The following is a 15,186-nucleotide window of genomic DNA, read 5'->3' as shown; positions in this document are numbered from 1 at the left end:
CTGGCAGGATGGGTGGGCGCCCCCTGGAAGCCAACCTCTTACCTCTTGTTTCGCACACGCGCCGCTAACCACAACCCACCATTTTGTCTACGTGCAACATTTTTGGGGGAAGGCAAAGGTGCGTCATACAACCCTGCGTCAAATGCCCTGCATAAGTTAAACAGATTACGGATTAGCGAGGTAACATTAACGCAAACGGCCAATCCAACCAACACAAAGTCAAACCTCAACATAAAGCTTTGTAATCTTAGCCAGTCACGTTCTGATGAACGAGCATATAGAAATCACGATATTTTTCTGAATATTACAAAGAATTAAATGAATACACAACCCCAAACTACAGCTCAAGGTTATATGGTGCATGGTTGAGGTACAGCCTGATTCTGAGTACTTGAAGACCAGCAGGATAACAAGAACGTTACGCGCAGTTCAGTCGAACAAAGTGCAAACTATCGTAGTCGTAATCAGGGCTTCATGACACACTCGGCTGCTGAGGTTCTCCCCGCGAATGGGTGTGATCAACGATGAGCGAACAACAGCCAGCAGCCACGGAACCCTTCGACTACCCTTGACTGACTCTCGGCCCCCAACGGCGGCCGGAAAGTCCTGTGTTGGTACGGGAGAGGGGACGGAGCGATGCCGATACTGGAGCCGTGCACGGACACTTGGTCTGTATTGATACGGGAGCGGGGACGGAGCGATGTCGATACTGGAGCCGTGCACGGACACTTGGTCTGTATTGGTACGGGAGCGGGGACGGAGCGATGTCGATACTGGAGCCGTGACACGGACACTTGGTCTGTATTGGTACGGGAGAGGGGACGGAGCGATGCCGATACTGGAGCCGTGACACGGACACTGAGTCTGTAATGGTACGGGGCGGGGACGGAGCGATGTCGATACTGGAGCCGTGACACGGACACTTGGTCTGTATTGGTACGGGAGAGGGGACGGAGCGATGCCGATACTGGAGCCGTGACACGGACACTGAGTCTGTATTGACACGGGAGCGGGGACGGAGCGATGTCGATACTGGAGCCGTGACACATAGTCGTTACGATCGTCATTCGCCGAAGCGACCGCCAAACTGCCACTTATCCTGCCGCGATTAATCATCCACGCTTAATTATCCGGACCTGGGGCGGATCGAGCGCCATTTGGCGATACATGCCACTTTTAATGACGCATTGAGTGCGCCAACAAACACGAAAACCGTCGATCAGCGAACTGCAAGGAGGGCAAAATTGCGGCTGACAAACTGAATACAGGTGCTAACTATACGACACCAGCCACTTCAGCCGCAGCGTACGCGATACGGCGATACGGCGTGGCACGCCCCCAAAGCGCCTGAGGCTCCGGGGAGTCAGAGATCCAATGTCCACTGCAGGATTGCAACGTAATCCGAAAGACACTGACATTTTGTCGCCTGACCCATATGGCCGTCACATTCTGTCACCTGACCCCATATGGCCGTCACATTCTGTCACCTGACCCCATATGGCCGTCACATTCTGTCACCTGACCCCATATGACCGTCAAGTTCTGTCGCCTGACCCCACATGACCGTCACAATCTGTCACCTGACCCCATACGACCGCCACATTCTACCACCTGGCCCCATATGACCGTCGTATTTTGGTCGTATGGCGACCGGGCGGATGGAAGAAGAGGTAGGGCGCAGTTGGCCACTCCGAGTCTGGCGCGTCTCCGCTCGACCCGGCTCCCATGCCGACAGCTGTCCGCGACAGCCGCTTTCCGAGCCGAAGTTTGCCTGTGGACGACCGTCCCGGCTTTCCGGCGGCTCCACTTCACGGGCCGCCGATGAAAAACAAGACCAGGGGGAGGCCCGAGGCGGAGCCTCCAGGCGGGAACTTAATTCGTGTCCGGGGCCCTGTGGCGGCAGCCATCTGTACTGGGTCAGGCACCGGGCCCTGTGGCGGCAGCCATCAGTACTGGGTCAGGACTGCAGGTGTGCCCACCAACAAGCCAGAGTTCAGCCACCTGACCTTGGGTCAAGCTGCCGCTGCCCCAGCCTGGGTCCACACCGCAGCCGTCATTATTTGAGCCTCCGTGAAGCCAGGGCAGGCCGTCGCTTTCACCAGCTTTATGTCATGCCTGACGGGCTGCGGCCGGTCGGCCGGCGAGCGCGGATCCCCGCTGACTCGGAGCGACAGGTCGCCTGACGCCGCTGACGCGGGGCGACAGGCCGCCCTGACACCGCTGACTCGGGGAGACAGGCCGTCTGATACCGCTGACTCGGGGCGACAGGCCTCCTGACACCGCTGACTCGGGGCGACGGGCCGCCTGACACCGCTGACCTCGGGGCGACAGGCCGCCTGACACCGCTAACTCGGGGCGACGGGCCGCCTGACACCGCTGACTCGGGGCGACGGGCCGCCTGACACCAGTTGACTCGGGATGGCAGGCCGCCTGACGCCGCTGACTCGGCGACGAGCCCCTGGCCGTTGCTCGTCAGTGTAGCTGGGCGCTGGCGGCCGGATGACCGCCAACCGGCGGCACGAGCGCGCCGCCCGACAGCCACCGGCTCGGCCGTCAGCTCCGCTCGCCGCGGGCCGGGTGATCGCCCGCCCCGCGGCACGGACGCGCCGCAGGGGACGCGCCGCCCGGCCGCCACCGTGCTCGGCCGTCAGCTCCGCTCGCGGCAATGTTGCAGCGAACGACCGATGACGGTCTTCTCTGTCAGGTGCTAGTCGCTGCACTCAGCTGGGCGACACGCACAATGAAGCATTGTTTACGCGAAGGCGCCGCTTCTCCGACAAAGGGATCTGTCGAGGTGTAAACAGACAGGAGACAAACACGCAGCGACCAATCGTAGAGACGTCGACCGACGGACCAATCACTGGCCAGACAACGCAGCACGGGACCTGACTTTCTACTTACTCGTCTTACTCGTCTGACCTGACAAAGACCTCATTAGTCTGACGTACTTTGAAGCAGTCCAATGACGATGACTCGAGCAAAAAAGACGGCTACCACCAAGACATGACCCACCACGCCCAGGCAACGGCTGACTCGCCGTCTGTTTAAGTAAGCCCAGGCAACAGCAGTGACTCGGTCCGTCTCTGGCAGCGACGGTCTACGGTCGACCCCTCTCTCCGGCGCACGCGGCCCGACCCCAGCTTCCGAGCTCCACATCGAGGGCAGCCGAGCGGGGGCAGCCGGGTGGGGGGAGGGGGGGGGGTAGCCGGGCAGGGGCAGTCGGACGGTGGGCAGCCGGGCAGGGGAAGCCAGGCCGGGGCAGTCGGGCGGAGGAGAAGCGGGCACGGGCAGTTCGGCGATGACAGCCGGGCGGGGACAGCCGGGCGCGGACATCTAGCGTGCCATGAGCCGAGCACCCTTGAATCGTCGGCATCGACCGGCGCCATCGATTGCCAGCCTGGTAGAGCGCGGCCCCCGTTTGACGGGAGTGTGCCACATTCGTGTGAGGTTTCGAACTAAAATAGCCATCTTGAAGATCATTCGATGCTGTTCGCAGCCCTGCCCTTCTCAAAACCTAAACCCGTCTAGTTTCTTTGCTAAACGCCCACAAAGATGCAGGGTATTTTCGGGAGACTATTTCAGGGTCACACAGGCATCCATACCGCCGCCGCGATGACGTCATTCAAATCCTGTTATCGAATCTGTTGGCCATGCGATGACAAAGGTCAATACAAATACCAATGTCGACTCGTTCACAGCAGGCGTTCGTGAGCACGACTTCCAGGTATAACGGCCGTCAACTGCCTCTCAATCACTGTTGTGATGGGTACGATGACGTTCCCAATACAATGGCGCATTGAGGAGCATATTTGCTATACGGAGAAATTGTGTTGCCTGGAGCAGCCCGTTCCACCCGAAAGTATATCAACAGTTAGAAATGAGCTTATTCCATCATACATAACGCTTTAACATCTTAAAATGTGGAACATTCCGAGCGCGCCGGCGTGCGCCCGCGTTTCGCCCGGGCGCCGGTCAGGTCAGATCAGGTCAGGTCACGTCACGCCAGGTTAGGTCATGTCAGGTCAGGTCAGGTCCCGGCGACGGGAAGGCCTGAGCCTTTGCCTGGCGGCCGGAGGCGAGCTGGCCGGGTCGCCCACGGCCGCGTGGACGGCAGACATGCCAGCCCACTTGGGACGGGCGCTGTGAGCCGTGCTCCCCTCCCCTTGAACTGCAGTGTCTACCAGACACGCGCACGAATCAACGCGCGCTGGTCGTCGTGTCGGCGCCACTCAGCAGCTCCGGTATCGCTCCCGAAGTCACACATGTCGGTGACAGCTGAGCCCGCGGCTCAGGTGCCCGCCGCCCTAGGAATACGACAGATGGTGACGTCACAAGACCGCTGAATGACGTCCAAGCTCCCGCTCCGACACTGCACGTACGGATACCGTGGTGAACACATCACGGTCCGGGGAAATTTGAGTCCAAGATTAATGACCAACAGTTTTGACCTCGAGGTCCACAACTCAAACCTTGCGTTACGGCAGTCGGAGCGCTCTATGTGCCACATCATCCGTCACAATCGCAAGAGGTCCATTTTGGGATCCAAGCTCTCCTTTGAACAGGTGAGGAGCAAACCCCAAAACTTGCATAGCTGGTCGTTCCGCATCCCACACACTAGTCCGTAGTGTGCACTTTAAAAGAGAGGCATTTCAATGTGTCCTCCATTTTGGGACGCATGCGCGAATGAAATCCACCCCTTCGCACACCCGCAAAACATCGACGCTCCTGACGCGGCAGCGCTTCCCTGTACCTTTCGGCAGAGTATCCTGCACGTTTCGGCGCAGTACGCTGTACCTTTCGGCAGAGTACCCTGTACGTTTCCGCAGAGTACCCCGTACCTTTCGGCAGAGCACCCTGTACCTTTCGGCACAGTACACTGTACCTTTCGGCAGAGTGCAGGCAGTTCAACCGTCACAGTTCAACTTTCGCTCCCGTCAGCTGACACTCCAATGAGAAAACCCAGCACTGATAACAGTTGAGGGCGTTCAATCAGCTGGAAAGCAGACCTATTTTGGTGTCCAAATTGTCAGCCGCGACAGTAATCTGTGATGGCTCAAGAACAAGACGGAGACAGACAGCCAGATTCCGGCACTCGGCGGAACGCACACACTCGGAGGAGCACCAGCTCAGCTCAAGAAAACATCGCTGTCGGATGTATATATATATATATATATATATATATATATATATATATATATATATATATATCAACTATCGCAAGTTCCACTGCCTCATATACGCGATATGGGAAAAGCGGACAGCGCATCCAGCGAAGTCTGCCTAATGTTGAAACGAACATTCAACGTAGTCATATGGTAAGATTTAAACCTTCAAACGTATCACTCTGGCCTGGGCATTGGACACACAGCGCGACTCAGGGCATTCTCTCCGTGGACCATGAGCGATTCAACATAATGTTCGTAAATTTGCAGGAAGGTACCATGTACATGTGCCATCTATATGGCCGCCAACAGCAATACTTGAGGTTGAAGAATACCATTCAAACGTGGAACATTATTTTCAAAACTGATACATTACTGTATTGTATCACTACAGTGGTACCATATTGGGCAAGATCGTACACGTTCCATCAAACCGGCCAATCAGACGTTTCCCGGGAGTGCAACTTCAAACAGTAAAACGCCAAGCAATCTTTCTGAAGATTATGTGACATGAATCCCTAGTGCCAATGATCTTCCACTGACACCAGGCTCCGGCATGTCTTCGCATTCTTTAAGAGACAACTGATAAGTACCGTTGAAGCGTTGAGCTCCTGTCCTTGGCGATAACAGGCCTCTTGGCTTCCTTGCGATGGCAGTTCCATATCACACGCATCACCCGTCCTTCCACGCTTGCGATGGCAGTTCCATATCACACGCATCACCCGTCCTTCCACGCTTGCGATGGCAGTTCCATATCACACGCATCACCCGTCCTTCCACGCTTGCGATGGCAGTTCCATATCACACACGCATCACCCGTCCTTCCACGCTTGCGATGGCAGTTCCATATCACGCGCATCACCCGTCCTTTCCGCCAGCCTCTTCCAAATACAGCAAAATGCTTTCCCCTCGCGAAAGGGCATCAAAAACCCTCCGCCGACGGCACCGCCCCGCCACGGCTGCTGGGGAGCCTACCTTTCGAATGACTTTTTTTCACATTTCAAACAGCGGGATTTGGGAGGGGGCGGGGTAACCACGACGCCTACATTTTGATTCTCAGTGTTCCCGGGGGGGGGGGGGGGGGGGGGGGGGGGGTGCTCGCCGTGACAACTGACGTTAGAAGTGCTGATGACGAGAAATGGCATGTCGCTTTCGTGTACGCGACTCGCTGCATATTCTTGAGACGAAAGCGACATCAGCGGTACTACAGCACCGAAACTGCCAAGCTGGGGATCCATGCGCGCTACGTGCTGAAGCCGCTGGCTCGGTCCCGAATGGGCCTCATCCGAGCTATGGACGGCGGGGGGGGGGGGGGGGGGCTAGCTAACCTTCCTGAGTGTGCCACTGTCCCAGAGAGGCGATCTCGGACTGAATGTCACATTAGTAACGCGCGCGTACGACGTGGCGAGGGAAAGGGGTCCCGAACGGGACTTGTGCGGTAAGCCACAGACCAAGCACCTGGAGCATTTAAGGTCTCTTCATCCACAACACAACTGTATGCACCACAACCTCGATGAGTGCACACGGCACCGCTTGTGGGTGGTTGATCGAGACAAGCATCTATTGAGGCAACGCGTGCCCCTGTACCGCTAACGGCGGCTGGGGTCGGGTCAGGGACCGTGCCCCTGTACCGCTAACGGCTGCTGCGGTCGGGTCGGGGACCAAGCCCTTGTACCGCTAATGGCTGCTGCGGTCGGGTCAGGGACCGTGCCCTTGTACCGCTAACGGCGCCTGGGTCTCGGGCCACACTGAGCTCGTCCAGACATGGCCGGCTGGGGGCAGTGACGCACAGATGCCGCCAGCGGCCAACACAGCCGGAAAGGATGCGTCGCAGTCGCGGCGGCAGAGCCTGAGCAGACGACATGGAACACGTGCAGGGTCCATTACCGCGCGTGTCACCGGCCATGGCGACCACCAGTACGGTACAGGTGATCCACCGGGACGCGGGCTGGACGGCCGGCCCTCGGCTCCACTCCAGGACTGGTGACATGTCGGGGCCGCGACCTAGGCCTCGTGACTTGTCGGGCACACTCCAGGCACGGTAACCTCTTCTTGCTATCCCGTCTGACCCCATCCCAAGCGTGGTGACCTATAGGGCCCGATTCCAGGCAGATCCCTCAGGCGGCATGCCAACTGTGGTGGCCTTTCAGGGTCCTGCCGGGAATGGCAATCTCTCACACGCCGCTGTCCGGGGAACGTCAGTATCCTCCACACATACCGACCTTTCTATCGTGACCTTTCTGCGACGCCTGACGTCGGGTGTATAATCGCGCTCCTATGAATTCGTTCGCCTGCGTTCCCAGGCAGGCAAAGATCAGCAAAAACTATGCCGCGGTCAGAGAGAGAAATTGACGGGGTAGAAGTCTCTGATAGGAGGTTGACGACCTCAAAATGATACGAACCACTGCTTTTCTCCAGAAAAGGCAGTATGTTCGCGTTGCTCTTTCTGCGTGCGCTCGCCAAAGGCCATGAATGTGATATCCGAGTGGTGCATAAACGCGTCGTAGTTCACGTTCATGAAATTCGGCGCTGCCACCCACTTTTCCGTTGCCACGCAATTACGTTCTACTACGCTGAAAACCTTTTTGGCGATGTTCATTCGACTTTGTATGTAAAGCAACCGTCTATGCACCGGCCGCAGGAGACTCAGAAGGCTTGTGGCAACATCGGGTGACATCATTTACGCCCCCCGAATGTCAGGGCCCGAACACAAGACGCTGGCAGCTTAATCCTCTGCTGGGCTGTTATCCCAAGATTCTCCAAAGGTAATTGTGAAATACAATACACACATGTAAATCCAGCCGATAGTCTGGTCCCTGTCAGAGGGTGCCGCAGCTCCCCAGTCCTGGATCCGCGGTGCCGTCGATGCTGGACGACCAGCAGCAGCAGCCCACAGAAGACGCGCCCCACCTTCACCAGCAGTTGGTCCGGTACTCCGGCACACTCCACACATCGCACACCGCACACCGGAGGACACTCACCTGGGTCCGGCGGCCGGCTCCCGCCCCGCCTTCACCAGCAGTTGGTCCGGTACTCCGGCACACTCCACACATCGCACACCGCACACCTGAGGACACTCACCTGGGTCCGGCGGCCGGCTCCCGCCCCGCCTTCAGGTCGTCCAGGATCTCCTCGATGTCCTTCACGGACAAATCCTCCTGCAACACACCCCAGTGTCAACATCCCGGGCAGGCCACACCCCTCAGCACACTTGCGCGCCGGAGCCCAGCGGCTCTGCCAGCGGCACAGCCCACTACCATCTCGCCCCGCAAACATCACGTCTCTGTTGAGCGGGAGAACATTCGGGAACATTCCAGCGCGTCGGTACCTCAGAGGACGGGCAGACGTGGGCGAGCTGCTGCGTCCCCGCCTCTCTTCCCTCTCTCTCGGGGTCGTGAGCGCGCCCAGTGACAACGGTGCGGCCGCCGCCGAGCCGCGGCGCCTGGGGCCGACGGCGGCGCCGCTGCCGGGGCGTCAGCTGCAGTGTGAGGCCCCCTCCCAGAACAGCACATCGTTCCGGCCGCCGAGCCGCCGTTCGCCGCTGTCGCCGGCCGCCGCCGCCGCCGGCAGAGACTGCGAATAGCACCGCTCGGCGCGGCTCACATACAGAAAGCCCCATTAGCGGCGCCCGACCCGCCAGAGGCCGCAGGCTGCGGCCGGCCGGCCCCGTGGACGTCACCGGCCGCTCTGACGTCCCGTCCGCGCCGTTCGGGGCCACGTGCCGCCTCTCATCACGGCCAGATTAGAGCGCCCGCTTCGGTCGAAACGCCTAGCAATTGGGTCTGGATCGCGTGCTTTCTCACTGCAGGCTGGGGTCTAGTCGTGCCGTTACCTGGGCAACTGCAGGCCAAATATTCATCGCCATTGCAACATCCTGATTGGATCCCTCGCTGTCCTCTGCAAGTTGTGCAAACGACCATGCACAACTAGCATCCCACATAATTGGTACGCTCGCGGTATGCTCTCGAAATTTATTCCGCGGTATGTTTTTGTAAAACCGCGCCAGAATGATGTCATTCTTGTGCTGTAACATTGATCACATATCCGTTGATGTCCTTTGGTTTCATGCGACCTTAGCGTCAATGTCTCCACGTGGAATTGGTCTGGACAGAAGCGTTTTTTGAACTGCACGTTAGACTGCGAGGCACCTTGGCTTGAAGGGAGTAAGCCATCTTTGGGACATGTTTCAAGACCATCTATGTTGATACCTTATCAGAACCAGTCATGTCCAATAACAGCGCTGGGAGTGCCACTGAATCATAAACAAGATATAGTACGGAGATGATTTAGGATTATTTTTTAGTTCAAATTTTGTAGCCAACGTTTCAGCACAACGCTTCTTCCTTTCCTTGTAGCCCCAAGTTTTATTTCTGGAATGGGCGATCTTGGCGCATCCAAGACATTCTAGTAAGATATTCATCGTAGCCTTCGCGAACGTACGCGGGGATTTCACGTCGATCTGGTTCCAAGCTGGCATGGTAAGTGGCACAATAAAGAATAGTAGTGGTAGTAATTGGGGCTTTCCGGCGCTTCGACAGCGCAGCCATATAGCACGTACAACGTATGCCCTCATCAAAGTGCTTTAAACATTTCAAAGAGGGCTTTTATGTGGAACGATTTGAGGCGGTGTATATATGGAGCAGAAGTAAAAACGCGAAATAAATCTGAAGTGGTGATCGACGTGTATTGAATCATTACCGAGTGGACCAGAGAGCGTGACGGACGGTGCGGTCGGACCGAAGAACTGCAGGCGCTCAACAAGAAATGTGGGACAAGAAACGAGCGCATGATGCACGGTAAGTGTTTTGTTACATTGGCGGCACCGGGGTGGTTCATCGCAAGAGAAAGCTACCTGTAAACACCAACAATCAGGGTCTTGGTGCATATCAACTGCGATAGCCAGAACTTACCCCGCCATTTACGGATGGCATGCATGCCGGGTTTTGAAATAAACGTTGGTGACTGACACAACGGACGCCGTAATCCATTTAGGTAAGTGCATTGGTGGACGTCAGACGAGCATGCGCAGCACCAAACCGCGCGATACATTGCTCGCGTTAACTGCTTTGTAAACACAGCCTGGCAACGAACTCAGCATCAAGTATGCAATGTTTCCAAAGCCTATGTGCGCCGCGGTGACAGTCACCGTGCTTAACACTATAGTGGAAATACCAAACCCAAAAGATGACATTTGGTTGAAATCACGTGATAATTGTTTCAATAGTCTCAATTTGTACCTACATATTTCCCAAAATATCTGGCAGTTCAAGCCCGCATACCATTTATTGCGCGAACATTTCGGTCAGCTAGTGTGCTGGGAACGTCACATGGCACGCGTGTTGAAAAAGGAAAGCAAAGGAAAAGTATTATTGCCATAGTGAGGAGAAGGGAGTTCAAAAACATTTCTCCGTCGGAGCGGCTACTTCAAAGCAACATTGATTTCGCGGGACTGGTATTACAGACCCAATCGGACGCATCTGATCAAACTATTAGTGCAGAGTACAAAAAGATAGCATCCTCATTTCCATAATAATGCTACTATTAAGATTAATAATAATAATAATAATTATAATTAAAAATAATAATAATAGTAATAATAATGACGACGATGACGACGATGATGGCAGCAATAATAGTAATTATAATGACAATAACGCAATGAAAAATAATACAAACTTCACATCGATACGTCAAAGAGCAGCAATCATAATCAGAACGACACATTTACACGCAGGACGGGACCAACTTGCACGGATGAGTTGTTCATAATTTAGTCCGCATTTTTCTCGAAGTTAGAGCGGCATGAGCCTAATTTGGGGGGAGAGGATTGGGGGGGGGGGGGGGGCTGAACCCCAGCCCCCAACTGGATGTGAAACTACACCCCTGGCTCGTGCTATTTTGTCTCCAAACAACACCTTCGATCTCGATTGGCATTACACCGGTCAACACACGACACTGGTAAAACAGTAACGAGGCCTCAGCTCGCCTGTAGTCTGGCACAAGTACTGCCGAGATTGGTTTTACTCATTTCGTTGACCCTGTGACACAGCCAGGGATGTAAGTTTCTCTAAAGTTGGGAAAACTCTAGCCGCCTCCACTTTGAGAGAAAAATGGGCCGAATGTAAGATAACTTCGTTCTAGTGTCTTGTCTGGGCAAGTTAAGCCATTTTCCCTGATCACCCCCCCCCCCCAAATTTTGCGAACTGTACCCGATGCACAGCTCCAGGCAGCCGGCATGACGCAAGCAACAGACAGGCAGGCAATCTGCAACCCTCACGCGCCGTCCGGATCTGGCAGCACACCTGACCGATGAATACAAATCGCGTCCGGATCTGGCAGCACACCTGACCGGTGAAGACAAGTCGCGTCCGGATCTCGCAGCACACCTGACCGGTGACGACAAGCCGCCGTCCGGATCTGGCAGCACACCTGACCAATGAAGACAAATCGCACATTTCCATTGCGACCGGTGCACAAAACTTCGACGAACGCTCGTGACCAGCTCTCCGCTGGAAGGTCCACATGGTCAGGGTGGTGGTGTTCTGCATGGTCAGCGTGGTGGTGTTCTGCACGGTCAGGGTGGTGGTGTTCTGCATGGTCAGGGTAGTGGTGCACAGTCGGGGCCAAATCCGGGAAGACAACTCTTCGGCATAATGGCGTCGACCCCACGGCCACGGCTGACAGCCAGCCTTCGCCAGGATTAAAAATGGGGTAGACTAATGAGCCCGGTGCAACACGCCATGCTATTTTTAAGCGCGTTTTATTCTGCTTCAGACCGCCGTTACGGGAAGCCGCACATCGTGCGCATGACGTCGCTTGCGACGCCGTTGCCTCTCGGGATCTACGGCACCGCACTCACGGGCATCGCAGGAAATTGCCGCCTCTGGCCGCCTATCCATGGCAACCCCCGACAATCAGCGCCCAGCGTCCCTTGTGACCCATCCCTCCTGGGGGACGGGGTATTGGAAGACCAGCTAGACCGTCGTGACTTCAATGTTCCTGCACGCCAAACAGCCGCAGTCACAGCCAAAAGGCGACGCCGACCATGTTCCGGAGAGCCCCAGATCGTCTGCTGACCGGCTCCCCCCTCGCCCCCTGACAACCCGCCCCTGGCGTTATCTGCGCCATTCATCGCCTCGGCGCCTCTGTTTACACGCTGATCCAGGCGGCCAATCCGACGCATCGATCGCGGCCCTATTACGCGCGCGGCAGCGCACACGCGGCGCAGACGACGGAAAAAGGCGCGCCCCACCGATCCAACGGCCAGTCGGCGATAAATGGCAGCTGGAGAGGAAAAAACCGGCGGCGAGCGTCGCGCCACGGGGCCGGCGGGCGTCCGACGCCCCCTCGGGAGCACGCGGGCCCGTCGGCGTCTCCCCGAGGCCACGCGTCCCAAGACGGACGGCCGGATTTCCGATAGTGCGTGCCAGACGGGAGAGGACGCCTCCCTAGATGCCACGTGTCTGGAGACGCCCCCTCTTGCAGTCACGTGCTTGAAGACTTCCCTACGGAGAGTCCCGTGCCTGGAGACTTTCCCCCTGGGAGTCACGAGCCTGCAGACTCCCAATCCTGGGAGTCCCGAGCCTGCAGACTGCCCCTCCCGGGAGCAAACGTGCCCGGAGACTCCCATCCTGGGAGGTCACGTGCCTGGAGACCCCCTCCTGGGAGTCACGTCTTTGCAGACTCTCTCTCCTGGGAGTCACGTGCCTGGAGACTCCCGCTCCTGGGAGTCACGTGCCTGAAGACGGCCGTCCGGACAGTGCCTGTACATCCGACAGCTGGCGAAACTCGCTTGTCTTTGGTGAAGTATGGTTGCTGTCCGATGTGGTCTGTTGCGGGGCCCTTCGGTTACATGGATCTTCCTTGAGGCGCCCTCCACACCTTCCTCTTTAGGTACTCATACTGGTTCCAATTAAGTCGGATTTCTCCTCCTCGGCAGCTTGTTTTGAGTTGCCTGGTGCGGCCAGAGGCGGATGGTCTATCCCGGAGCCTGGCTGTGATGTAGTCCAGGGCCTGGTCGGAGCTTCCGTTACCGGGAGCGTGTTTTTTCCCGATCTAGGCCCGACGTTTGGCGCTCAGAGAAAGAACACGGACGCGAGTATTGCACACAAGTCCGATGCTGGAAGACATATCGTTGATATGGAAATACCTCAGATTTGCTTATTCTTCTTAAGTCACTTCTGGACATCTATCAAGGGGAACGAATAGTTACTAATAAGTCATCTCACTAGCAAAAGACAGGCAACTGAAAATCGTCGGCGGCGGAAATCGAGCCCAGGTCCCCCGATGCAAACATCGAAGCATCTTAGTTACAACATCACACAACGACGATTAATAAACAGCATCATTGTGCGCTGGAGCTACAACATTCGGCTGACGTACGGAGAGGGCTGGCGAGTTTAGCCTCGCCACCGGCCACATTCTCCCACCAACACCCCTGGTAGCGACGCCGTCTGAACGCAAGCGAATGCGCTGGCCGTGGCCGCAGCCCATGGTGACCCGTATTGAGCGGAGCCGGCTCTGATCGCCGCCGACAGTTCGGCCGAAGCCGGGCGCCGAGCCTCCGGTTTTAGGAGCGGCGTCAGCCGCTATCAGCAGCCGCCGGCGGGGCCGCCCCGGCCGAATCCGGCGCTGGCGGAGCCGGCGTCGCCCGCACAACCCCGCGGCCGGGACACCGCCGGCCACGGGGCCCCATCTCGGCCAGATTCAAACAGCCGGCCGGCCTCTTGCGTGGGGCTGTGTCAACAGGCCACCGCGCCATCCACCCCGCCGCCGGTCTCTTAGAGGAGCCGCGGCCCGAGCGGCGCCCGCCGCACCGGCAATGGCAGCACGCGCGGTCAATATGCCCGCGGCAAACTAGCTCCAAGACCACACAGAAGATTAGCAGAGTGCCGAATGCCCGAGTGCGGAATTCAGGGCAAAACGCGCTACGGCAGGCATTCGGCGTTTTTTTTCTTCTCATTTACACGCATCCATCCCAAACGATTCGCACGGACCGTCTCGCAGCAAACCTGCGGAGAGCTTAATGTGAGCTTTCTAAACCGGCCGCCTACGAAGTGCGGCTCCTATCAGGCAGAGACTTTTGCTGATGACCTCCACAAGCCAAACAGGGGATCGGCGTGGAGGTCTCTCCCTCTGTCGGGGCAATTACTGGTCTAATGGTCTAATGAACTCATGCGTCCCCCTTTGATTGCTGTCTAAGCTATTCAGCATGATTTTTAATATCTTAGTTCCCTGATGCTTCTCGCATTTTGATGCGCGCCGTCCGGCGCGCACCAGCCCTGCCACTGTCCATCGTTTGCCCAGAAAGTATCGAGTACGCCACTACCGGCCCAACTGTGACGCGTTCGCCGAAAAAGTCGACTAAGCCTCGATCTCCGGGACAGCCCTCGAACGCATCGTCCCCCCCACCTCCCATCCGATCCCCAGATAAGCTCCCCCTCCCCCGATAGCCACCCGCTGGGTGGGAACATTTCGCGTTCACGGATTTGAACCAAAGATGCGCAAATCCTTGTTTGGCTGTGCTGCAGGTCTTGGGACCCCGGCTGGCGGCGCCGTAGCCCGCCGCGCTCCCGTCAAGCTGCCCGAGGAGACCGCCCTTCCCAGAGCAGCTGCGTGCCGACCAGTGATGTCAGCCGTCACAAACGTCACAAACGTCACACAAGCCAGCCGTCAAAACTGTGCCAACTCACCGCCGACGGCAGCACTCATCGGCAATGGCGAACCGTCACAAACGACGCCAGCTCGCCGGCAATAGACCGGTCCAAACGGCGCCAGCTCGCCGGCAATAGTGACCGGTCAAAACGGCGCCAGCTCGCCGGCAATAGTGACCGGTCAAAAACGGCGCCAGCTCGCCGGCAATAGTGACCGGTCACAAACGGCGCCAGCTCGCCGGCAATAGTGATCGGTCACAAACGGCGCCAGGCCACCGACAATGCCTCGTCTGCACAATGTGCCAGCAATACGTCAATGACTTCGAAGACCGTGGGAGCTGACCTGTACATCTGCACAGTAAAGATGGGCA

The 15,186-nt window shown here is 57.1% G+C and overlaps 1 protein-coding gene across 1 annotated transcript in view; it reads right to left on the bottom strand.

Moving 5' to 3' along the window:
* Positions 1 to 15,186, bottom strand: part of ND-24 (NADH dehydrogenase ubiquinone) — a 91,236-nt gene that overhangs the window by 45,275 nt on the left and 30,775 nt on the right. The window contains exon 6 of the mRNA XM_037229915.1: positions 8,244 to 8,320. Within this exon, the coding sequence (XP_037085810.1) occupies positions 8,244 to 8,320 (77 nt within the window). The remainder of the gene's footprint in view (positions 1 to 8,243; positions 8,321 to 15,186) is intronic.

Source organism: Pollicipes pollicipes, unplaced genomic scaffold, assembly GCF_011947565.3.
Source record: "Pollicipes pollicipes isolate AB1234 unplaced genomic scaffold, Ppol_2.1 Scaffold_6138;HRSCAF=7277_pilon_pilon_pilon, whole genome shotgun sequence".
Lineage (NCBI taxonomy): Eukaryota > Metazoa > Arthropoda > Thecostraca > Pollicipedomorpha > Pollicipedidae > Pollicipes > Pollicipes pollicipes.
This window is presented reverse-complemented; position numbering and strand designations above follow the sequence as displayed.